This window comes from Lissotriton vulgaris, chromosome 9, assembly GCF_964263255.1.
Source record: "Lissotriton vulgaris chromosome 9, aLisVul1.2, whole genome shotgun sequence".
Classification (NCBI taxonomy): Eukaryota; Metazoa; Chordata; class Amphibia; order Caudata; family Salamandridae; genus Lissotriton; species Lissotriton vulgaris.
Genome location: NC_141697.1, coordinates 893,977,750 through 894,004,385, shown reverse-complemented (window position 1 = coordinate 894,004,385; position 26,636 = coordinate 893,977,750). Strand labels below are relative to the sequence as shown.

General features: G+C 46.4%; 1 protein-coding gene across 1 annotated transcript in view; it reads left to right on the top strand.

Moving 5' to 3' along the window:
* LOC147692454 (uncharacterized) overlaps positions 1-26,636 on the top strand; it is a 175,976-nt gene that overhangs the window by 93,599 nt on the left and 55,741 nt on the right. Inside the window, exon 5 of the mRNA XM_086938656.1 lies at positions 16,192-16,299. Coding sequence (XP_086794782.1) covers positions 16,192-16,299 — 108 coding nt within the window. The remainder of the gene's footprint in view (positions 1-16,191; positions 16,300-26,636) is intronic.

The following is a 26,636-nucleotide window of genomic DNA, read 5'->3' as shown; positions in this document are numbered from 1 at the left end:
CCTATTAAATCACATCTACTCTCTTACCCTATGCCAAATTCCTTTTGTAGTCCTTCCCATTGGAATTACTGTAGTACTTCCTGGAGCCCAAAATGTAACACAACTGAGCCCTGCTTCTACCAGGAAGGTCTTTGGCTCTCTCTACCATCACTTGCCTGGTTAGATGGAATCTCCTCCCCTTTGTCAGGATCAAACCCGCTTCTCCCTCCCGCTAGGCTTGGTACCAAAAGGTCTAGGAGGGTCATGAAAGGGGAGCATTCTGACTTGTCAGAATTAAAGCTGCCCTTTGATGTGCCAAAGCTACATGGTTTCTTCCGGATGGCTAATCCCTGCTGAGAGGCCTGTTTTTGACAACACACCTGCCAAGAAGCTAGGCAATTGTCATTTGGAGGGTAGGGTCAATAACTCCAGCCGAGAATGTGCATTGGCCTCTCGAGGTAAGTTGAGTGGCAGAACTGGTTCTAAGCTACTCCTCTTTTTGCCATTTCTTTATTGAGTTTTAAGCACAAAAACAAGAAATAACATGTGGGGTGTTGTCCGCCGAAACAACATATACTGTGGAGTCTCAGCAGTATTGCAGTGGCACGTCTGTAACATGATAATCACCACTGCGCACACTTGAACCCATTACCAGGTGGGTAAGTCCACTTGCTGAGCACACACATTGCTCAAGTCTTGTACTAGCTTAAATATAAACATGAAGGTCTTATCCGAAGTTGTCGCCATCTTATTTGCTAAAACAGGTCATGCGCAGGGTACTCTACAGCATAAATCTTCACCTTATTCCTGCTGAGGTATGCTAGGTGTATGACTGCAAGTGATGGGGCCCTATACCACAGGATGTCTGGGATGACCACTGTTATGTATGTACATAACCTGCTGAATGGGGCATGCCCATGGGGTGCACTCAAGGGGGTGATGATCTTCAAATGGATAGTGTAACATAGGAAGTGTGTCAGAGAGTGTGGGCAATGTCCTAGTGCAAGTATCCTATTGTGATTTTATGGGCACGCAGGGTCAAGGAGGACACATGTCGGTCTTTGCTTCCAGATTCAAATGTAAATATCCCATAATGTTATCCCCTGTCGCTCGCCTCCATAAATTCAAGACTTTATCATGATTTCTGTCTCTGCCTTTGCTCAGCTAAGTATAGCCTTGAGCCAGTTCTTTGTACCAGGAGCTGCACAGGGCATCCAAGAAATCACAATTTATCTTTTAAACAACACAAAGGACAGGTCGAGGAATTTATGGAAGAATTAATCCCCTTTCACTTTAGTTCTTATGCCTAGCATGTATGTTTCTGGTGTAACCAATACTATGCGCTCTACTAGGGTCAAGAAGGCTCCCCCTATATTAGTCTGAGCACATTGTACTACCAGACAGTCCCACACCATATGGAAATATCTCACAAATGGCGAGTTGCCCCTTGTGCAGAGCACCGAGGCCTTTGTAAACATGTGTTTGATATGCTGTGGTGTAAAGATACGCTTGGTGCAGGTAATTAAATTGTGTGTAGCGGAACCTTGGGTTTCATGACACCTCCTTAACCTATTGTGGTGCGCACTCACATTGCTAGTCAGTGAGATGGGTAGGCGTGTCTGTTGCCCAGCGCTGCCCAACCCCAGCGTCCATTTTGTGATGTTGCCCTAGTGGGGCAGTGAACAATGCATTAATGATCTTCTATGTTCTGCTGTGGGATACGTGTGCCATGGTCCCATTGCTCCTGGAAAGTATGCAGCGTTCCCTCCACATAGAAGTGAGTCAGCTTATTTCCATGGTGTCACATTGTGGCGCTTTGTGACTGTCTGTTGGTGTGGTAGGGGCCATATGGGGGTCAGTGGCGAGTATGAGAGGGTTGATCTGGCCCTACCTACGTATTTGTGCCAGCGGATGCGGGCCATCCTCCTTTGGTGAGTCTAAGTGGCCAGTAGTGCCCTGGATCTCAATAGACTTGTGTATATATATATGTTTCCCCTTAAGTATGTGAGGTGAGGTCTTGGTTTCCTGTATCAATGGTAGTATCCTTTCAAATCGGTCAGAATGTTTTACAAGTATGGCTTTGCGATAGCTCAGGGGACCCCCCCTTGCATTACTGTGTAGTTTAGCGCTCCAAACTGTCTTTTGAGGGTGGAACTAGGTCAGCTTAGGTTTGACCATTATGTCTAGCTTTGGGAGGGCTGTATGCATCAGGCTCGACAGTCTACCCTGAAAGATGATCTCCGGATTAAATTATTTTGCATGGGGGAGAAGATCTTTGTTTAATCCAATTCCCACGTGTCTGGGCCGGATGCTGGTCTCTGGTATGGTGGCAGGTCAAGTCAGGTTCTAACTGCTCCCATACAGTCACAGGCTTGGCTGCCTTGATTTGGGAGCACCGCGGAATAGATCCTGGTTGCAGCTGTTCTGAGTGGTGGGCCGTGCTATCTCTGGGGCAACGGGCTAAGTGTTTGGCTTTCTGGCACTGTTTGGGTGTCATGCAGTATTAGAAAATGGGTTACTGGTTGATTGGGAGTGAGCCCTGGTTAAGCAGCAGCCACAGTCCTTGTCAGGGAAAGGCATAGGCATAGGCAACCACCCAATTAGTCTGTGTTTAATCCTCTAGTAGATGGGCACAGAGCAGTCAGGCTTAACATGAAGGCAGTGTGTAAAGTATTTGTGCAACACTTCAAACAGTAAGGCAATGAAAAAAACACAAAAAGTTCCCACACCAGGTTAGAAAAATAGAGCTCAGTTTGATAAATAATCAAGACTAAAATGACAAGCATCCAATTAGTAGTACTGGAGTCTATTCAATTTTTTAAGTTTTAGGTCAAAATAGCACCAACCAGCGCAAGGAGCCAATTGTGCGTATCTGGTCACGCCAGACCAGGACAAAGTAACAAGTTCAGGCCATCTGCGATGACACGTGGGATGGCTACAGGGATCCAGTTAGGTTTACTGACAGAGTACCTGAAATGCAGGTTACAGAGCATTGTGCGGATCCAAGTCAAAGATGCGCCATGCAGCCGAAGCGATGTGTAAATTCCAAGAAGCGTCGAGGCTGGTGTGCGAATTCCTGTATTGTTTTGGATGTGCTACGAGGCTGCTCATGGATGCACTTTAGGTGCACTTCTGAGGGTCCAGGTCTGGGGTGGCACCACTTGGTAGGATAGACTCATAGATGAGTCCAGGTGCAGAGGGAACGTTGTTGGAAGCCTGTTATGTCCATGAGGATTTAGATCAGGAGGACAGCCATCTAGCCAATGGAGTCACTCTGGCTTCTGAGCTCAAGAGACGCAGATCCAGTCCAACTCAGCCAGGCAAGAAGGCAGCACTACAGGGCATTAGTTCTTTCAAAGCGGCAGTACAGCAGAGTGGCAGTCCTTCAGCAGCACAGTAGTATTTCTTCCTGGCAGAGTATCCACAGGGCCGAGGCAAAAGCGGTAGAAGAAGACAAGGAACCAGGACAACACAGCCAGACCAAATATACTAGGAGAGACCACATATACAGTGGAACCCTGCGATTGAACAACAAGTGAAGAGGAGCAATGTCCAAGGATCCAACACCCTCGATGAGTCATACATCATAATAGTCAATCTTAGCCATGAGACCTTGACCCCTCTTAAGACTATAGCCATAGTGATCATGAACAGCACAGATTACCATCAGAAACGTCTCCGCCAACTGAGTGATCACGGGTAGTATCAACATTTACAAAATGACCCAACTCAGAGACTACAGAAAACCATCAAAACTCTGATAGAGAGAGGATATGAAGCAGGCTGGATCACTAGGAGTGAATCTGAGTTCTTACAACCCACTCATCCCAAGGTTCCATATTTCAACATACTCCCGAAGATTCAGAAATCAACTAGACCACCAATAGTTTCGGCGATCGGCTCTAACCCTGGGCGTAGTTCGTGTAGTAGTGCTACGCGTAGCTACGCGAAGTACACTTCGCACTACGTGAGCTACGCGTAGGTATGCGAACTGCGTAGTATACTGTGCAAAATGCCGTTCACACTGACTGCAGAGTGCAGGATGCTTGTCTGCACTATTGCACAGTGCAAGCGGTCATTTTCTGCCGCTCCAGTAGATTTCTACTCGAGCTGCAGCTTTCTCAACGTGGACTGGTAGTTTCTCATCGCGAGCGGTCTCGAGCATACGCGACCACTCGCAATGAGAAACCTGACCTCCCTGCGTTGAGAATCTTGTCGAGAGGTTTATTTTCCACGCTTGTGATTGCCAACTTGATGTTGCTGATGGCGAACAAGGAAAAAGTCTAGCCGGGATGTCATTTTGACCGCTCGAGGTCGTCAACTTGACGTTGAAGACCGCGAACAAGCAAAAAATGACCGCTACGCGTGGTAGCACTGTGCTACTTGCAATTCGCTTAGTGCAAAGTCGCGCAAACTTTGCAAACTACGGGAGCGCAGCGTAGTACTTCGCCCAGGGTTAATTGGCTCCCTTTTCGAGCCCCTGTCACAATTCGTGGATTGGTTCCTGCAACCTTGTGTGTCAGAAATGCCATCCTACCTCCAGGATACAAAGCATGTTCTGAACACATTGACAGGCATTACTTTCGATCCAACTAAACATTTACTTGTCTCCTACGATGCAGAGACTCTATACACGAATATCCCGCAAGGTGACACACTGAGGACCACTGCATATCTTCTTAGCTCTAGAACACGAGAAGACATGACACCTACCTTATTCATATTGGAGTGTGCAACAATAGCAATGAAAGATGATTTTTTTTCAGTACAAAGAATATCTGTATTGGCAGACTAATGGTACTTCAATGGGGAGTACCTGTGCCCCGAGCATAGCAAATCTATACATGCACAATTTTGAAACGTCTTGCATCTACCCTCCATCCAATCCATACACAGAGAACCTGAAAATTTGGAAGAGATATATAGATTTTTTTTTTTTAAATATATTTTTATTGCAGAGTTATAAACCACAGGATACAATTAATCGGCCAGTTCACTCGTGATATCCCCCCGTCCAATAAGAAATCCCGGTCGTACACAGCCATTCAGCCCGCATCCCGGAGGCCGGGCGGCATATTACTTCGTTCAATAGGAAAACATCACGGTGCACGTCCCATAGGGACCATGGTTGAAATATCGTTTTGCGTATCTGCTTTTACCCTCCCACCCACAACAACGCTCCCGTCAGCCATCCCAGTGATAATCAGTGGTACCGCCCTTGTCGGGACCTGCCCTAGGCGCTATGGGTTGTCACACCTGGCCGCTCTCCCCAGCCATTCCACACTTCACACAGTACCCACCGTCCTAGTAGATCCATGGTGCCCTAACGAGCAACCAACTAATGGCTTCCGGCCCCCCCCAAACTCCCGTTAACCAGCCCCCCCAAAGCCCCCCCTCCCCTGGCAACTGCTAAGGTGTGTGCCTCGTCCTGTCGAATTGGATGGATCCACTACAGCGCGTGGTATAATACTTCTGTGTGCGCCCCGCGGTGTCCATCGGCTTAGTTCTCACCATCCTCATCCTCCACCAAAGAATCACGCAAAGCCTGTACCACTAACTAAGAGATATATAGATGACATCTTGGTGATCTGGGAAGGTGACACAGAGACACTGCATGCTTTCTCAGGGTGGGTGAACACCAGGAACACCAATCTCAGATTTATCTGCGAACACAGCAAAGACTCCCTACCCTTCCTGGATCTCTTGCTATACCTCAAAGACGGTGGTATTCATTCAGAACTCTACAACAAGCCCATGGATAGGAACTCCCTTCTGAGCTACAATAGCTTTCACTCTTGTGCATTAAGGGATAATCTACCAGTAGGGCAATTTCTGAGACTAAGGAGAAACTGCACCGAAATATGAAAATTCAAAGAACATACGACTACACTTAGTACTAACCTATCCCGGAGAGCATACCCAGAAAAATTAATCAACCGAGGAGCTAAGCGTGCCAGAAATAATAATAGAGAGGCCCTCCTAGGTAGGCACATCAAACAACGTGATGACAGGTTAGTCTGTGTAGGGACCGACAGTTTGCTATATCTAAGGGTCACTGCACTTAAAACCTATAAGTCACCCCTATAGTAGGACTTTACAATCCTGAAGGCAGGGTGCTTGGTTCTAAGTAAGAGGGTGCCCCTGCATAAGCAGGACACCACTGCAGCCTACGGAGTATATTCTCCCGGGTTGTCAGTGAAGCAGTCATTGACGAATTTAGAGGGGAATTATGCGACTGCATGATAACCATCTCTAAAATGGCTGCCACAAACCGTATTGTGTTTGGTGTCAAACATGTTGGAATCATACTCTCACACTGGTAATCGGTGTGGTAGGCATGATTCCACCCATCGGTAGAGCAATCTGTGAAGCTCTCAGTGTTCCTGCTACTAGCCTTCTAGTCCCGCACAGCACAAAATGGATGCTGCCGACCTGAGACACATTCCTGCCCTCCTGCTGCTGTGCCAAGCTCTAGAAGAGGAAGGCAGAACAATAAGCATCCTATCACAGGGAGGTGTGAAAAACTCCTAGACAGGATTTAGTGTATTAGGGCTGGGTGGGTGAGCTTCCCAGTGACTGAAAGTCTGCTCAAGGGGCACATTTGGTGTACCTGTGTATAGTCCAGTTCAAGCTGTGGGCTCCCGCTCTGGCGCAAAAATGGACAAAGGACATGGGTGTAACCTCCTCCCTGTCCAGACCCTCCCCTGAATCTTCCCAACCCTTGTCTTAGGGTACTTAAGGGCTTACCTGGCTGTATGACCATTGATTAATTGTGGACAAGATTCAGACCTGAAACCACAGCGTTTCAACCGTCTGGGCACTCTGGACTTTTCTAGACTTCGTTTGGGCATGACTCTGTCTCCCTCTCAGCCTGCTGCATCTTCTGTGCCTGTGCAACATACAGGATCCGTGCCGAACCTGTGGAGAATCAAAGACAACTGAAGATAATACCCTTGGATTAAAGGAGTCATTCCTCTGCATTCGCAGACACCTCAACACTACTGACCAGTCTGCCAATTCTCAGCTCCTATGGACTCTGAAGGTTCCAGCACCACAGGAGGTGGGTTTCTATGTCCCTCTCACCAAGGTTGAGGCTAGTATCCCTTGTTGGGGCTGCAATACCTGAACCCCTGTGCATCGCATGTATTTGCAAGTGCATGAGCTTGTTGGCAATTCCTTGACAAGTGAATTGGGCTCTGAGTAGCCCCACCTCTGGCAACTTTCTCTACAAATATCTTTATCCATCTTGCACCAAGTGTTCTGTGGCTTGCTGTTTTGTGAAACTGTGAATTCTATGTCTCCATGCTGGTCCGAACCGTACGCTTTCTTGACTTCCTGTGTAGGTTGTTGTTGCCAAGTCTTGTTGGTGCTCCTGCTGGACACCTATCCCTCAGCACCCGCCATGCTTCGTGGGACCGCTTGCATCCAGCTCCTGGTTGTCCTCAATGTCGCCTGGTCCCCGCAGCCGTGGTGTCAAGAGCACCATCTAACTATCCTGAAGCACCCGACATCAGTGGGCATACGTATCCTGAGCCCCTGGTCACTTCTAAGTGACCCAGACTATCTCCACTCTGCTTACAGGTACTCTTCATCTAGAATCCACATTTGGATTCCACCGGACATTCTTCTCCCTTTCAGCAGTGGCACTTTCTCGAAGTCCTCCACTGAGTTCGACTGTGGTTTCCAAAGGTCACTTCGTCCCTATGCACCCGGCTTCCCTGGGATAGTTAACTTGGGCTCTTTAGTATGCACGTGTGGGGTGGATCTCCCACCTTCTGTCTTCCATGGGATTTCTTACAAGCCCACTGGGAAGGGTCCCTTATCATTAAAACTCCAACCGCGACTTGCACATAGACTTGTACCGAGCACGCGGTCGTGTTCCCACACAGCACATGGACTCCTTGGGTAGTTCCTTTGGCTCCCAGCAATTCTATGTCTTCTCAACATTGTCCTGACTCGAGTTGTGGTTCTTACTCCACTTTCTTAGTATATGGTTTGGTCCCCCTCTGGGGCCCACTGTTTATTAGTGCTATTTACATTGATTTCTTTGCAGTAGTATTATGTGCTTTGCGTATATCTCCATGTAGGAGATACTGGAACGTACTAGAGAGTATTATATAATAAATACCTGTTTTTATAAATACTTTGTGTGGTTCTCTTTCGTTTAATCTACACTATATAATTGTATTCTGGTAAAACAAGCTGCTTTTCACTCTTTCAAGTCTGAAGGCTGCTCTCCACAGCTACTACATGGATAACTTTCTAAGGTTGTTTGAGACCTCTTAAATCACCATAAGGGTCGTCTGGACTGGTGCAAGGTGCCCACTTTAATTAGTAGACATCATATACCAGGCCAACTTCTCACATGAATCCTTAGCTGGAAAATTGTTGAGAGTCTACCACCAGGATTAACTTAGGGTAAATTAGGTAAATATTGCAGGGATAATTATAATTAGGGATCCCTGTTTTCTGTTTTTACGTATTTTTACAGATAAATACAGACAGAAAACAATGTGGTTTCTGTCTGCATTTATTTTTTAAAGTGGATAAATGCAGTAAATTGTGCTCTTTTTAAGTGACTCTCTGTGCTGTCTTTCCTGAATTAAGGGACAGCAGCTGACCAGGTGCACAGCATGATAAATAAAAAACAGGATGAAATGTCTTTAAATAACGCCATATGTCAACATTCATTTATAGTATATGCTAGTATTGGATGCATTGTTATGTAATATTTGACAGCTTAAATAGCTAAAACACGACGAACATCACAGTATAAGTGTGCGTCTATCAGTTATACAAATATGGAAATGTAGTTTTTCAACTTAATTTATACGCAAAACACAAAATAAATTTGGATAAATGCGGATAAAATATGCAAAAAAGAAATATGGATAAATACAGACGGTAATGTTAAAAAAAAATAATATCAAACCAGGATCCTTCATTATAATTAAAAATCCTTCTACAACTCAAAACTTGGAAAAGCAGGATATACAGCTCAACAAATCTAAGACCTTCCCTTTACTTTACTTTCCTTCTTCCTAATTTGTCTCCTATGAAAATCTATTTACAAACTTTTTGAAAAATAGAACATAAACTCTGTTGCACAATGGTGACTCATGTCAAGATCTCTCCATTACTGAAAAAATGTGCATTCTATTTCCACATTGTGTATTACATTTATTAATAAAAAGTAATGAGTATTAGTAGATTTTTAAAGACTTGTATGTGGAACATGACTGCAACATCTGACAATTAGTTCAGTGACACACCACTGCAATCAAATTCAACTGGAATAATCAATTTTCCACAAATATATTCAAGAAATATACATTTTTGTGTCCCTTACAGTAATTCAATATGCATTTCAAGACTTAAAAATTAAGAGTTAAAATGAGTTTAAATTAAGGTTAAATGGGGCATGGCCAAGATGGCGGATGGCTGAGATACGTTTTCGTCCCTCTCCGATCCTCACTGGAAAGCCCCGCTGACAATAGCCTGGAGCAGGTGGACGCCGCTCCCCAGTGGTGAGCGAGTTGACCTCTGGTACCTGGCGGCCCAATTCAGCAGCTGCCCGACTCCTGGACCGGTAAAAGGACGCAGAGACGTGCAAGACCACGTGTGGGTCTCCGGACGGCTGCAACTAGGCCGGAGAGTTGGAGGACCGACTGTGAGCGCTGGGACCGTAAACTCTACCGCAGAGACACCGGTGCGGGCCCGCCCCATGGAAGATTTCCCTTGGGACTTGGTGGGGCCCGAAAATCTCCCGCTCTGCACCATAGAACTGTCCAAGGCCCCTGGTGGCTGCAACAACCCCTGAGGAGGATCCTGAGGTGGGATTTGTGCTTGTGCTGCATCACCTGCAGGGCAGAGAGCGGGACCTCATCCATTCACGCCCAGAGGAGCACACCTGAAGGCCTGCTGGGCCGACAGAGCATCGGGCCTGCAGCAGGGAGTGCAGAGCTTGTCATTCCTGAGAGCAAGCCCAAAGGGACCAACCCAGACAAGAAGGTGAGGAGAGGGGGGGAGCAGCTGCAGAACTAGTGGATGGGGCCCCCAGTGATATACTGACCTGATCAGTGGGCCCCAGGGTGGACGGCAGGGGCCCCTCTCCTGTGCCCATGAGTGCACTGGGGAATGCCCCAAAAGCTTCAGCAATTCATAACCGGATCAAGCCTTACATCAAGACAGATGCCTCGCTTCAGGCCCTTGAGTCCCCTGGTCCTTGTTGCCTAAACGAGGCCTGCCCTCTCGCGCCTGCATATAAGGGAATAGGAAAGGCCTGAGCATCCAGACACTGACCATGGCAGGGGGCAGATCACCCTTCCCTGTTGACCTCCTTCCATGCGGTGACCGATCCGGGGGTCCGCATCCTTACTGGGCGCCTCCGAACACCCCCCAGCCTACGGACCCCCCCAGCCTACAATTCAAAGCCACAGGCACACCTCCGTCTGCTCCAGCCCCTGGCTTGTCCTTTGCCTATCACCAGCGAGCAGGGTTGGACCTACTGCCTCCCCGCCATGGCTTCGGGGAAAACTAAGAGAGGCAGGACGGTGAAGGACATGCTTCTCTGCCCATCGGGGGCACACACAGGAGACCCGGCCCCTTCTAAGAGCTGCGAGGAACTAGCAGATGCCACTCAACCAGAAGCATTTGTCTCTGGGGCATGTCTTCCAGGGCAGAGGGAAAGGACATTGTCGCCTTCGTATCGGAACCATTTAGAGCAATCCTGGATGCTGGCCCGAGGTAGAAATCAAGATAGACCACGCACACAGGGTCGGACCTCAGAGAGGCCTGGATGGACCTCCCCCGGACATCCTGACTTGCGTCCATGATTTTACACTCAAGAAGGAACTCCTAAGGACTGCCAGGGACAAACATCCAATCCAGTATCTATGCCAGTCTACCCTCCTGTATCAGGATTTGGCAGCGTCTACCCTTCAGAAGCGTAATGCCTTCCGGCCGGTAACCTCCCACCTTAGAGAGCTGGGGGTGTCCTACTCCTCGGGACATCCCTTTCAAATGTTTTTTTGCTTAGAGGGCAAGCTCCACCACCTTCCCTCTCTGTACGAGGCATGCTGTATACTCAACCTGAAGGACTCTTCCCCGGAGGGTCCCGCCACAGGGAGGGGAGGCAGTGAGAGAAGGGGGCCTCACGGTCCTCGGGGCCCATGATCTCCCCCACCTGGAGTCTGACCAGACCCTGACACCATCTCTAGGGAGAGGGGGACAGTCCTGGTTACCCTAGCAGGAGACTCAGTGGGGGCGACGGCTACATGATCTGAAATGCTCCTACCACTTACACTCATTCTCTATGAACTTCCATTATTTTCCTCTTTTGGGGTTCAGAGGTGGGGGAGTGCACAAAGATTCCTCCCTACCTTTGGTATTCCATGGAGACACCCATCCTGGACAATGCTCTTCTCTTGAACAATATGAGTTATTTGTTTAATTTGGCCATTAGGTCCTTTTGTTATGGGGACTTGTTGGACCTGGTGACTAGACACGCTTGCACATCCCACATCTATAGTACCACATTTGACTCAATGGCCCACGCCCTTGGCACAGACGAGGCTACTTGAAGATTACATGACTAACCACTTAGTGATTCTCACACTTAATGTTAAGGACCTAAACCAATACGCTGAAGCAGAGCTCTATCCTCTCCTATCTAGAAAACTCTGGGGCACACATAAATGCACCTTCTACCCAAAGATTAGCATAGATTCTGCTCAACGGAATTCCCCTATTAGTTTTTCTTGTCTCCCCCGACTAAAACGGCTGGTGTTGCGATCCTGGTCTCTAAGACATTCCCTCGTAAGGTGGGGCTTTAACAGGCAGAGATTAAGGGCAGACTTCTAGCATCCTCTCTACCCGTAGGATCTAGCAACCTCACAGTGGGCACCATATACTCCCCCAGCAAAGGATAGGAACCCTTTCTTCGCAAAGCAGTGTCTAAAATCATGGGTACACATTGAAGGATGGTGCTGCTGGGGGAGGACTTGAATCTGATATTCAATGCCAACCTGGACAGATCAGCACAATGCCACAGACAGGCAGGGACACTCTCGGTAGCGGGAGAGTCCTGGCTGGGCAGCATGGACTTGATAGACCTCTTGAGCCACACACAATCTTGGGGTTTGGCTAGATGCCACTCTTAGCTATCAGGAGCATACCAAGAAATTAGCAGGTACTTGCTTTGGCCTACTCCGAGGGTTTAGACCCTTGTTGGGGTTCCTTGATCCTTCTACCCGCCAGATGATAGTACAGGCGACCATCCTGTCCAGATTGGACTATGTTAATTCGCTCCTGTTAGGGGCAAATAAGGCAGGAACGAATCGTCTGCAGCGTGTTTAGAACGCAGCAGCTTGTGTCCTGCTGAGGCTCCCTAGAACTTGAACTTGGGCAATTTGCCACCTTCATTGGCTGCCTTTGACGAAAAGAATCAAATTTAAAACTCTGTGCCTGACTTTTAAAATCTTAAACTTCTCCTCCCCTGAGATCCTTTCCATTATACTGGTACCCTACGTTCCATACGCGCCAAGTACGATCAGCTGGGCAACACCTAGCTATGGTCCCCTGAGTGAAGCGTCTCCGATCTGGTGGACGATCTTTTCACTGTTTGGCGGGTAAATTGTGGAATTCCTTGCCTTTGCAGATTTGTTGTCTGGACAGCTTGATGTCTTTCCGTAAGGCCGCTAAGACCTTTCTCTTTCCAGTGCCTTAATCCCGTATCTCATCAGTGACACTGCTACTAGCGCCATGACACCTCTACGCTGAGGTAGCTGCGCGCTATATAAATGATTTAAATTAACTTAACACCTTGACTTCCAAATTTCCACCTTCTACTCTCATGCTCACAAAACTTATGCTTGTATGCTTGACTTGACTACATTTCTAGGACACTCTGGAAGTGGCCTACATGGTCCAATCAACAGAGATTGAACCCCGTTTGCTTTCTGACCACACCGCTGTGACAGTGACCCTTGCTGTGCCGAGGTCTAACCCACCCCTCAGAACCTGTAAACTTAAAGATTTCTTGCTCTACCGCCCTGAGGTCATAACCCAGATCACCACAACAATCCAGGACGATCTGGTAATCAACGATACCCTTGAAATCTCAATTGCCTCTCTGTGGGATGCCTTAAATGCTGTGGGTGGAGAAGAATTTATAGCTATAGATTTGGCGGACAATAGAATCCGACATGAGAAGAGGGAGAGCATGTCCTGCCAAGTGGCAAAACTAGAACATATACATAAGAGAACAGGGGCCCCTAGGATCTCTAGACAGCTCGAGACTGCCCGAGCTCAACTAGCTGGACTGCATGTGGACAGTGCAGAACACGCAGCCCTTAGGCTCCGGCATAGGTTTTACATAGGGGACAACCGGCCTTGTCGCCTCCTGGCAAGCTGTCTTTGATGCCAACACCAAGTGACAGGGGTCCCAAAGGTCCTGGACAGGGTGGGACCCAAATGGACCGATGATGCACACATAGTTGAACCATTTCTGGAATATTACCAGACTCTTTACACAGCACAAGACCTCCCACCGGACGCAATCCCTGAATATCTCAAGGCGTCTACTACTGCCACCCTGACGTCCATGCAAGCGGCGGAGCTAAAACACCCAATCCGGATAGACTAAGTCATCTCTAACATGTCCCACCTGAAGCTATCCAAGTTCCTGGGGCCAGATGGACTACCAGCCTCCTTTTATAAGACATTCTGTCACAGTTTAGCCCCTATTCTTACCAGGCTTTTTAACGCAATTGGAGACAAAGGGTCACTTCCCCCTTCAATGCTCCGTGCAGCAATAGTAGTAAATTCCAAACTCGGGAAGGACATGACTCACTGTTCTTATTATCATCCCATCTCCCTCTTGAGCTCCTTACAGGCATTCTTGCTGCTAGGCTTAATCCCCTCCTCACAGGCATCATAGGTCCGATCTGGCTGGATTTGATCCCCAACGCAGTGTAGTTAAAATACAAACCAGGCTTTTTAACGCAATTGGAGACAAAGGGTCACTTCCCCCTTCAATGCTCCGTGCAGCAATAGTAGTAAATCCCAAACTCGGGAAGGACAGGACTCACTGTTCTTATTATCATCCCATCTCCCTCTTGAGCTCCTTACAGGCATTCTTGCTGCTAGGCTTAATCCCCTCCTCCCAGGCATCCTAGGACCGATCTGGCTGGATTTGATCCCCAACGCAATGTAGTGACAATACAAGAATGATCCTGTACATAATTGATAAAGCCCAAAGATATGCCCAAGAAAGAATGCTCTTGGCAGTTGAAACAGAGAAAGCTTTCGACAGGGTACAATGGCCCTATTTGGAGGCAGCCTTGATCCTTTTTGGCATAGGGGATCACTTTCAAAAGTGGAGTCTTAGTAGCTACACTCAACCAACAGCGGTAGTTGGCATCAATAGCTGCTGTTCCTCCGCCCCTAACCATATCACTAGAGGGACCAGGCAGGGGTGCCCCTTGTCGCCCCTGCTGTTCAGCCTGTACATAGAACACATGGCCCAAAAAGTATATTCCAACTCACAGATAAAAAGGTGTCCAATGCGGAGGAGAATTGCACTCCATCGGCCTTTGCCCAGATGACGTCATAGCCTCATTGGAGGAGCCCTCCGCTTCACTGCCCGCTTTCTTAGCAGCACTGGAGTCATTTGGTCAGACATCAGGCTTTACGGTAAATATCTAAAAATCGCAAGCCCTCAACCTACCCTCTGGCCACAGACGTTAGACACTTGCAAAAGGCCCTGCCCAAACAGTGGGCCCCGGTATCAATCCCATATCTAGGCCTCCAGATAACCGCTGCCATCACTGACACTATTAGGCTTAACTAGCAAAAGCTAACTCACCAGATCAAATCCGAACTGTGTCAGTAGTGGTCATACTCCCTCTCTTCGCTAGGACTAATACTAGCAATTAAAATGACCATCCTCCCCAGGCTCTCTCGCTAAAAAGAAATTAATGGATGTGTGGGCAGATAAGCATCCTCGTATCTGTAGAGCCCTCAGCTACCGCTCCCCAGATGAGGGTGGCCTGGGAGTCAACAACCTTGTTTACTATTACCAGGTCACCTAATCAAGGGTTTTAGTGGAATGGTCACATGCAGAATCTGAAAAGAAATGTCTGTTTATGGACCAAGCTCTGGCTGGCCAGGCACCGTGGCGCATCCCATACCTCCATAAAGAAGCACAGTCCAGATCACTTCCTCTTGCCCATTACCAAGGCTTTGCTGGCAGTCTGGGACAGCTTAGCAACACAGAGGGGTCTCATGACCTTTCCCTCGCCACTTACCCCCATAGTCAAGATCCCAGATTTTCAACCAGGCACCCACAAACCCTCATTCCAAGTATGGGTATATGCCGGATGCAGGTTGGTGGGCCACCTGTTCGACTTGAAGGGTCCACTCCCCTTCGCGACCCACTGTTCAGAATTTTCCCTCGCTGAAATGGAGCGTTGGCACTGCACTCAGATCTGACACTGGGCATTGCACCCCACTATTTGCCCTGGTGCAGAGCGGCAACTTACCCCCTTCGAGAGCTGGCTTGTGTCGAGGGCATCCAACAAGCGCCTGGTCTCAGATCTATACTGCCTGATCAATTCACCTACAGAGGTCTCCAAATCCAAGAGCCAAACAGGATGGGAATCAGAAAGAGGCAATGAGTTTACAACATTACAATGGGGCTACATTTACTACACGGCGCGACACACCACGCACAGCATGGCTAGTATGGTGACTGCCACAAAGATCGTCACATACTGGTACTACACACCCCACCAGATTCATAAATACAACCAGTCTAAATCTCGGGATTGCTGGTGCCACTGTGGATCCTGAGGTACACGCCTACACATTTTATGGGAATGCCCGAAGGTTAGGTCCTACTGTACACCGGTGTTCATTGAAATTGACACTGATTTGGACACATCCCAGCCCTTCACCATTACTTCTCTATCTCACTCTTATGGTCACCTGGTTCAGGTTCAGGGGGTGGAGGGACAGGGGAAGGGGGGGTGGTAGACGCTGGCAATTGTTATGGTACACTGCAAGTGTAATCAGCTCAAATAAATTTGAAGTACTCTGCTCGGAAAATTATTTTGCTCAATGGTTCATTGTGAAGGAAAGGACGTTTGATATGGTTCCACATTTACTGCTGAACGAATTTGAGTAAAGGTTTTGACTTTTTTCATTCTTTAGGATTTCAAACAGTGGGATGGAGCAAGTTACAAAAAATTGGTGACCAACACCCCTAGCATGAGCACAAGTGTGCTTGCTGTCCGTCGGAAACAGTGGCCAAACATTAAGGTATGCAATCTAGTCAATATTATCCACATTCTCCAAACACAAGGGTAGTGGATCACTGAGACTTCACAATTCACTTGGGGCTAGATGTAGGTAATTCTAATTTACTGACTCATACATACCGAATTTTACCGATTCGGTATTTTTGAATCGGTAAATTAGAAGGAGGGAGATGTAGGTGAATTTATTTTTTGAAATACCGATTCTGTAAAAATCGGTATTTACCGAATCGGTAAATACCGATTCGGTATTGCCCATTGATTCCTATGGGCCTTGAAGCCCATAGGAATCAATGGGCAATACCGAATCGGTATTTACCGATTCGGTAAATACCGAATCCTGCAAGGGTGCAGGGGGTGTCACTTTGACACCCTCTAGCACCCCGAATACAGGCACGTGTAACATGTGGCACACATGCATGCCCTAAGGGCATGTCTGTGTGTCACATTGCGCAGGTGTGCATGCACCGATGTGCATGCACACCTGTATTCGGTATTTTACCACCCAATAGGATTGGGTGGTAAAATACCGACTCTTAAGGGCCTGTGGCACTCTTTGAAGTGCCACCTACATCTCATTTACAGAATCGGTAAATTTACCGATTCGGTATTTTACAGATTCTGTATATTTACCGAATCATTAAATTTACCAATTCTGTAAATGACATGCCCCCTACATGCCAAATCCTAAATGCCGTTCGGTAATGGCCGAAATCTGCCGTTACCGACCGGTATCTGGGCTCCTACATCTGGCCCTTGGTCCTAGGTGCACCTGTGGGCCATTGCTCAATTCATTTGTACCAACCTGTAAGTGAATGCACAATGATGTCCTAAACAGTTAATGTGCATATTTTAGTCCCATAGACCACTGGTGTTAAAGTCACACATATGTCAAGCCTATTTGGAGACCAAATGCAAACAACTGCGCCTTTCACCTAGTTAGGCATCATAAACAATTCACACAAGCAACATGTTTTTCTTCTAGTGTGTTTCTGAAACTTACCTAAAGTGTATAACATATTGAAGGGTGCTTACGTAAGAATAGATGAGAGGTACTTTTCTTTCTATCAATTTAAAAATGTGGTTTTCTCTTAAAGGTTTTTCAAACTTTTTTTAAAAATAAGAAGTGAACTCCCCCTTACCCAGTTATGTATTTGATACTAACTTTTATTAAAAATGTCAATACAAACAGTATAGTTTTCCTTCTGCTCACAAATCATGAGAACAGCGTCAATAAAGCTCGTATATAAAGGAGCAGCTTTGGGGGTCAAAAGGAAAATTTCGATGGCATCTCTGTACTTCTTTATTTTGGCCTCATCATTCTTCCTCTCACCCTCCCCTCCAAGGGAGATGAAGATAGTTTCAGTTTGCTGAGGTAAAGTTAGTTCTTCCAATCACTAATCTGGGTGTAAGCCAGCTACTGGTTAATAACACTGAAGATCTGTTCCTTTGCTTGTTTGAAAACAAGAATATACAGGCCTCATACTCCAGAACATTGCAACAGCCTAGAAGCCTAGGGCACTGTGGACGATGAGATATTTGTGAGTTGCTTTGAGGAGTTAGTGTTTCCAGTGCTAAATTTGTAAAGAAAGAAATTGCCCGGGACCTTCTTAGGAGGCCAATGTAGATTACCTCAATCATACCCCCTGCCTGTGCTGCCAGTGACAGTACCAATTCAAGTACAAACCATCATACTTCTTCTTTTCTGACAATTCAGAATATCCCAGGCAATTCAAAGCAGTAGCAAATAATGTTCATTTTGATTATATATTGAATTGTGAAACAACTGTTGTTGTGCTCATTTCAAAAGTAGACAGACACCATCGACATGTGGTGGACTGTCGTAAGTGCCGGTGTTGATCATAAGTGCAGGCGCCGAGCGCCAGAAACCACCAGCTAAGATTAAGCACTGGTTTCAACCTTGAAATTATTTTGGTCATTCCTCTCCAGATGCAGCCAAAATGTCTGAATTGGGTCCATGAAATCAAGACCACCAATTATTTTTTTTTAGAATAATACTGTCATACCGTCCGTGCTTGCTCTTCAGTGTTTACTTGTATTCATTGATACTGCTCTAGAAATAGCACCAGGTAAACCTACGGATCTAAGCTGATGATAGTCAAATCTACTTTCAGTTCGAAAAAAATGCTGGTAAATCAAGTTGACCTACACATAAGATGATAGGAGAATGTGTGAAATAAGTCTAACCACTGGCAATACCTCAAGGTAGCACTCCAACCCACTTCTTCTGCCCTTCCCTGCCAACTCTTATTAGACACAGCCATATGCACATCAGTTTTGACCCTGCTCAAATAGAAATAGTCCAGCCTGAACTGCAAAGCCAGGTCCTCTCTGAACCAGAATACAAGCAACCCAAGACCTGTTTCACCCTGATTGAGGTCTTCAATTGGGTGTAGCATTGTGTAAGTAAAGTCATAACTCGGGATGCCTGTCATGCTTCCATGGCATCTTTGTTGATGCTGAGTGTTTTTGGGATTACTGGAAGGGGGCATGGTTTTTATTCTTTGAATATTTTTATCATGAGTCCTGTTCCTTCTTGCACCTGTGACCAACAGTGGTAATTGTAACATGCTTTAGGATCTTCGCAAGGTACGCCACATGTAGAGGTAATTTAGTTACTACCGCTTTAAAAAGATTGCTGCAAATACCTTATGATGAGAGGAATGTAGTGAATCCTCCACTGGAGGATTTTCCTCTTGTTGAGGGACTACCACCAGAATTAACTTAAGGTAAATTAGGTAAATATGGCAGAGATAATTATCATTTTATTTCCTTCAACAAGAGAATACTTAGAAATGCAGTATATGCAGCACTGCAAATCTAATTATTTCCCTTTACCACGCACTTCTACTTTTCCCACTGTGTTGTCCTCCTAAAATATGTTTTTACCAACTGTTTGTATAATAGAACGTAAATTCTCTCTAGTACAATGGTGTCTCATGTCAAAATGTGAAATGTGGATTCAGTTTGCACATTGTATCTTACATTTATAAAAAACCATTCATGAATATCAATACATTGTTTAAGACTTGTTCGTAGAACATGACTGGAACATCTGACAATTAGTTTAGTGACACACCACTGTGATCAAATTTACTGGAATAATGAATAATTCACAAATATTTAAAAGAAATGTACATTTATATGTCCGTGGCAGCAATTCGATATGCTTCTGAAGACTTAAAATTAAGCTTAAAAATAAGTTCAAATTATGCTTAAAATTAAGTGTTATCCACTCAATCAGATTTGAAGTACTCCATTCGGAGAATTATTTTGCTAGATCGGCCAGTGTGTAATAGAGGACATTTGGTATGGTTTCACATTTGCTAAAGAACACATTTGAGTTAAGGTTTTAACTGTTTTTATTCTTTAGGATTTCAAACAATGGGATGGAACAGGTTGTAGAACATTGTTGACCGAGACCTCTAGCACAAGCCCAAGTGCTCTTGTTGTCCGACCGAAAGAGTGGTCAAACCTTAAGGTTTGGAATCTATCCAATATTACCCACATTCTCTGAACACAGGGTAGTGGCTCACTTAGACTGCATAACTTACCTTGTTCTAAGTGCCACTGTGAGCCTTTGCACAATTCATTAGTGACAATAAGCAAGTGAACACGCAATGATGTTTTACACAATAAATGTGCATCTTTTAGTCCCATAAACCAAAGGCCTCGAAGTCACACATATGTCAAGCTTCTTTGGAGATTAAGGGCCAGATGTAGGTAAATTAGATTTACCGATTTTAAATTACCGAATTCTACCGATTCGGTAATTAAAAATCGGTAAATCTAAAGTGTGGATATGTAGGTATATCCAGATGTTGAAATACCGAATCTTCAACAATCGGTATTTACCGATTCTGTAAATACAGAATCGGTAATGCCCATTCATTCCTATGGGCTTCAAAGCCCATAGGAATGAATGGGCATTACCGATTCGGTATTTACCGAATCGGTAAATACCGATTCACGCAAGTTTGCAGGGGGTGTCACTTTGACACCCTCTAGCACCCCCAAAACAGGCACGGGTGCCATGTGGCAGGCATACCTGCCCTAAGGGCAGGTCTGCCTGTCACATGGCATAGGTGTGCATGCACACATGTGCATGCACACCTGAATCGGTATTTTACCATCAAATTGGATTTGATGGTAAAATACTGATTCGTTAAGGCTCCTGGGACTCTGAAGAGTCCCACCTACATCGGAGAATTACCGAATCGGTAAAAATACCGATTCGGTATTTTACAGAATCGGTAAATTTACCGAATCGGTAAATTTACCGATTCTGTAAAATTGAGCCCCTACATACCATTTCAGGTATACCGGTCGGTAACGGCCGAAAATACCGATTTTTGGCCGTTACCGACCGACCTACATCGGGCCCTAAATGCAAACAGCTGTACCAATCACATAGTTGTGCACCTTAAAATTCATGCAAGCAAGACATGTTTTTGCTCTGCAATGTTTTTCTAAACTAACCTAAAATGTATAAAACATTGATGGGTGCTCAAGTAAGAACGTCTGAAATATATAGTTCAGATACATTTTTATTACAAATTTCCATACACACAGTACAGTTTTTCTTCTGTTTACGCCGCTGGACTCTTGCCTTACACCCCCTAGCTGCCGGGGCTTGTCGGAGGGGGACTCCCAGTCCCAGTGTGCACTGCCCCAGACAGAGGAGCCAAGGACAGCACTCTAGTGCTTTTAAGCACATCTTCGCTCCCCCGACGCGGGACGCGTGCGGGCCAAGGGCGGGCCCATCCTTGCCCGTCATTGCCAGGAAGAGCCAGGGCCACCCCCTTGCATTCGGTTCAGGACAGCAGCGTGAAGAGTCATGTCCTATTTTGCAAGATACTGTAACTCTCACATTTGTTTCCCCGCTGGTCTATGGCTAGCTTTTATCAGCCCCTCGCTCTGTAATTTGGCACATACTTTTTTGGGTTGGACACTGAATTGGATTTTCGTCCTTCCCTGGACAATTGATTTACTGAATTGAACTAATTACAAGTTGTGTCCATTTTGATTGTTAAACCTGCTGTCTCCCTATTGTGTGTATTCTGAAGGACTACTCATTTTGTATTTGTTATATTGGATGGGCCCTAGCTTCTTCATGACACCTATACTCCAGCTGCCTAAGCATTCTTAATTACTCCCTCATAGTATTAGCCGCAGACTGTTTGTGGGGCTATTTTGTTTGATTACAAGGAGGGTGAAGGACTACAACAACCACGAGGCCTGGATCTACGCACACCTGTGCATCACGCTGCCCCGCCTCCCCGTGCTACATAGCGGCTCATGGCCCCCGCTTCGCGGGACGCGCGCGGCCGCGTGCCGGGCGAAACCCGGGCCAAGGGCGGGCCTGTCTGAGCCCGTCCGAGTACGAACGAGGACGGGACGGGACGGGCCCCACTCTTTAATCCTCCATCTGAGCAACATATGAAGGTTAGTACGCATTTGCTGGATTACTAAAACCGCCCTTCGTACTTTCTTTTTGCTACAAACTATTGGAGCAGCTGTATTGTAATAAAAGTAGATAATGGCTACAGCGAAGGCGGGAAAGGGGAGAAATTCGCTATCAGGCGGATCTATTGTGGGCTCACTAGACCAATTTTTAACCAGGGCATCTGGCACATGAAATTGAAATGACTGAAAAGAGGCTATCTATGGAGTCGATTTTTGATAAGCAGTCGTCAATGGGCACGTTGGCCTTGGCATCATCACCAGTGCCTCAATTAACAGCCGATATTGTGTCTTCAGATTATACTGGTGAGGGCAATCAGTCATCAAAAGTTGCTGACAGTTTGTCTAGTCCCCCAGCTACTGTGGACACTGTAGTAGTTGATCCATGTATCCCTCCACAAAATTGCGAGCTTTCCGGACCAACAAGACCGAGATTGCTAACACGGTCCGCATCCAGTCCTAAATTGGGGACAATTTATCCGGCACCAGACCCAGTAGTCAAAAGAAAGTGTGGCCGAAGCCACACTGAAGAACAAAAAAGCAAAAATCCAGAAATGTAGCAACTTGGGGACAAATCCAACCACAAGATCTGTAGCAGGCCCTGATACACCCCAGCTTATTGCACATGAGTCTATGACTTCACTAAGTACTGGTGATATGTTCCCCACTGAGTTAGGGGAAGACTTTTGGGCTAAACTGGAATACATATTTACTGAGACCCGTCTTCCTATCTATGATAGACTGAACTCTATAGAAGACAGACTTTCGCATCTCAAATTATTGTTTGGCCCTGCACAGGCAGAGGGTGGCATGCGGGCTGAAGGTGGTACTGGAAATATAGAGGGGCTGTCTAGGACAACAAATGCAGTTTGCCACCATGTAACCCTACCGGCCCCCAATGACTTAGTGGAATTATCCGCCCCAACTGTATTACCCAACAAACACCCTAATCAACCTAGTGACGGTGTTGTGTTCAATGATCCAGCAATACCCAGAAGTGAGGAGGGTGGGGGGACAGAGGGGTAGCAAAACATCAACCTTCAGCAAAGATTTCTAAGACTTTTGATGTACCAAAGAGTGTGCTACCACATATAGATCTCCCTCCTGAGTCTATACCATATGTGGCAGTTTTAGCAGGGGTTCCTGTTTTGAGCCAGGGAAAACAAGAGCAGTGAGCTTAAACACAAATGTATCCATTGGCTGAATTACAACAGGCCTCTCCCAAACCAGGTATCTAGTGAAATCCTTTTTGCTAGACATGTGGACTGGGTGGGACCCGGACGAAAAACATTCAGGGCGATTGTGTTGTAATTAATTTTAGGAATAGATGGGCCGTTGAGCATATCTGTAACTGGGCAGCAGGTTGTTCAGTAACGCAAGTCCAATCTCTTCCCCTAACTTACTTTTACTCGGCTGCGTGTACTAACCTTAATTTTGACTCTATTAGAAGAAGACAGCCTTGGGGGGATGGGGACAACTTGGGTTATAATGCCCAGTCAGGGTATGCCAACTGGAAGGGATCCCAAAATCATTCTCCTGCACTGGCTATGTTCCATCACAACAACAGATTCAGCATTTTGGACCTAGTAGACTGACGGTCGAGGTGTAGTTTGTCTCACTCGCCAATGTTGATAAAACAAGTTTCGTAGAAGTCAGTGAAGGTCCTGCAAGAATGGAACGCTGCATTACCCAATATGGTCCTCAGGGGGGTGAGAGCATCCCTGCGGCAACTAGAGGTAATGGCAGGGGGGGCAATAGGAGCAAGCATGACGGTGCGCTGTCTGGTGCCCCGCCTCCAGTAACACAGAGGGATGTAAGTAGTACGAGAACTACCATGGTTACGGGAAGGGTCTGAGATAGAGCACCGAGGAAGAAGGGGCACAACCCTGGGATGGGGGGGATGCACATGGATGACCCATCACCTGGGGTAGTCAGTTGTAGCAGAACACATAAGAACCCTAAAGTGCGGGAGGGAAACGGTAATATTAAAATTCTTTCATGGAATCTGGCAGGGATCAAAAACAAATTATTATTATCCAGATTGGGGTTTGTTTGTAGAAAACACAATATCTGTTTAATGCAGGAGACGTGGGCCCTGGAAAATAACCAATGGAGAGGCTTCACCCCTTTTTCGGCGACAACGAGGGGTAGGGGCAGAACATCCGGGGGATTAAGCATCTGGGTGGGCACGCACCTAGGTGCTAAAGCAGAGCAGCTGCCAACAAATTCACAGGACATACAATGTGTTATCCTATCCATTCCAGCTAATAAACAAATTGCCCTAATTAATATCTACTCAAGGCCAACGCAGATTGGGCAAGAGTCCAGAGTCATTGAACAATTGAGAGACTACATACTGACTCTCGACCCGGAGACCATTCTAATAATAGGGGGCGATTTTAATTGCCAGTTTGAGCCCCTTAGTAATGTGAGCCTAGATGACCAAGATAGTGAGAATCAGTACTGGAACATTCCAGAACCCCTGATCCCATCTGTCAGAGCGTGGACGCCGCTGGTCCTCCAAATAAATTTGTTTATCCTTTCTTTTTCTCTGTGGGCTTGCAATGGGAGATTAAAATCGGATAGACCTAGCCTACCCACTTTTAATAGAGAAGGGCAAACGTCAGCTATAGACTATATTATGGTCGAATCTAGATCTTGGGATAGGGTCCTGGATTTTCAGATTTATCAGCTGAAAGATAGCGACCACAACGCTCTAGTTATGACACTTAAGCCAGGGAGCTGGACCCTGTCCAACTATCCTGTAGTGCCCATTCTAGCTCAACAACCTCTCCTGCTACATAACAACAGGCGGAGAGTAAAATGGCCCCATATACTAGATTCCCCAAATAAGTCAGCACACATATATCAGCAGGTTGTGCCGTATCTTAGAGAAAGGGCTGGGGTTGGGCCATTGGGCACTCAAGTAGCGCAGGACGTTAGGCCGCTTGAAATACACAATCAGCTGAGCTCCAAGCTGCTTTGGGTGTTTTATCCGGAAGTAAGCATTAAGGAAAAACCAATCCCGTCTCACCCCTGGTATAATGCCTCCTGTCGTAAAACTAAAAGAGATTTATTGGAAGCTATAAAGGCCAGGGACAAGCCGAGGATAAAGGAACTTCGTTTGCAGTACAAGCGGGTTATCCAATCTAAGAAAAAGGCCTGGGAAGTAAAAAAATGGGATGATCTGAGAACTTCTCTCCAGTATAAGGATTCGAAATCCTTTTGGGCAATAGTTAGTGACGGGGGAGGGAGGGTAAATCAGCGATAGAACCAAACATAGCACCAGCAGTATGGGAAGCCCATTTTGGAACCCTGTATGCATATTCGGACAATGACGGTTTAGCACTTCCAACTTTAGGCCTCCTCCATGAGTATCGATTGGGGGGGTACAGGAGATTACTCCCGTTGAAGTTGAATCTGCTATCGCCAAGTTATTACCTAACAAGGTGCCCAGTCTTGACAAGCTGCCAGGGGACCTATTTCAGTCAGAACCAAAAATATGTGCCCCTTATCTCTGTGTCCTGTTTAATTTCATCCTAAGGGGAATGGACCCACCAGACACCCGGCGTGGTGCAGAGATAGTTCCCATCCACAAAAAAGGCTGCCCCCTACTACCGTCCAATTACAGGCCTATCAGCCTGATAGACATCACCCAGAAGTTGATGGGACGAATAATCCTGGAAAGAATCCAGGCCTGGGTCGAGGAAAGTGAGATCTTGAGCATTTTTCAGGCCGGTTTTAGGACGAGTACGTCAACTATTGACCAGATATTCAGACTTCAGGTTCTGTATTGGAAAACCGTGAGGGTTGAGGGTATCAGCCTCTACCTCATTTTTGTTGACCTGAGGTCTGCATTTGATCTGGTCCCTAGGGCAAAACTGTGGAGTGTACTCTTAGATCTTGGCATCCCACTATACCTCTTGGATGTGTTAATAAGGCTCCATACAGAAACCTATGCTCAAGTGAGGTGCGGGAAGCATGGAGAACTGTCAGCTCGCTTCCCGGTAAAATAGGGGGTGCGCTAGGGGTGCGTCCTGGCCCCTACCCTTTTTAGTTTATAAATAAATGGGCTTACAGATCACCTACTAGGTGTAAAGGATATTGATGCCCCAAGGTTAGTTTCAGGTTGGGTACCCGCATTGATGTTCGCGGACAACACTTTTTTTTTTGTAAACTCTTTTTATTATATATAAAGAAAACAAACAAACAAGGCAAAAAGAGCAATACAGTGCAGGTGCATTCGGAGCAGGAGGGAAAAAGCAGGAAAATCATAATGCAAGTCAATTAACAAGAATCAGAGAGGGGCATAATCGGGGGAAAAGACTCAAGATTTTAAAACATTAAAAGTAGAACAAACCATGGAATGTCGGATCAGGGAGAGTGTGGGACATCGGGGACATCAGGAAGGGGTGGTGTGTATATATCACCTCTGTAGGAGTTCCATTGACTCCAAATTTTACCCCATTTTTTGGGCCTACCTCGCGCCACATACACCGTCTTCTCTCGAAACATACACCAATCCATGTTCTCCTTCCATACCAAGACAGTCGGCGGGCAATGAGCGCCCCACAACTGTGCAATGTCTCGTTTGGCAATCATGTTGGCCAGGGTTGTCCATCGCGTCTGAGCCACGTCATAGTCATTCGGTTCCCACACATTCAACAAACACCGCCTAACTTCCGGTTGCATCTCAACTCCTGTGACCTCTTTCATAACCACATGCACTCTATTCCAAAATGTAGCAACCTCTGGACATTCCCAAATTATATGAAGGAAGGTGGCAAGTTGACCACAACCACGGATGCATAACCCATCTACAGAATAACCCATTCGAATCAGTCGCGGGCCAGTCAC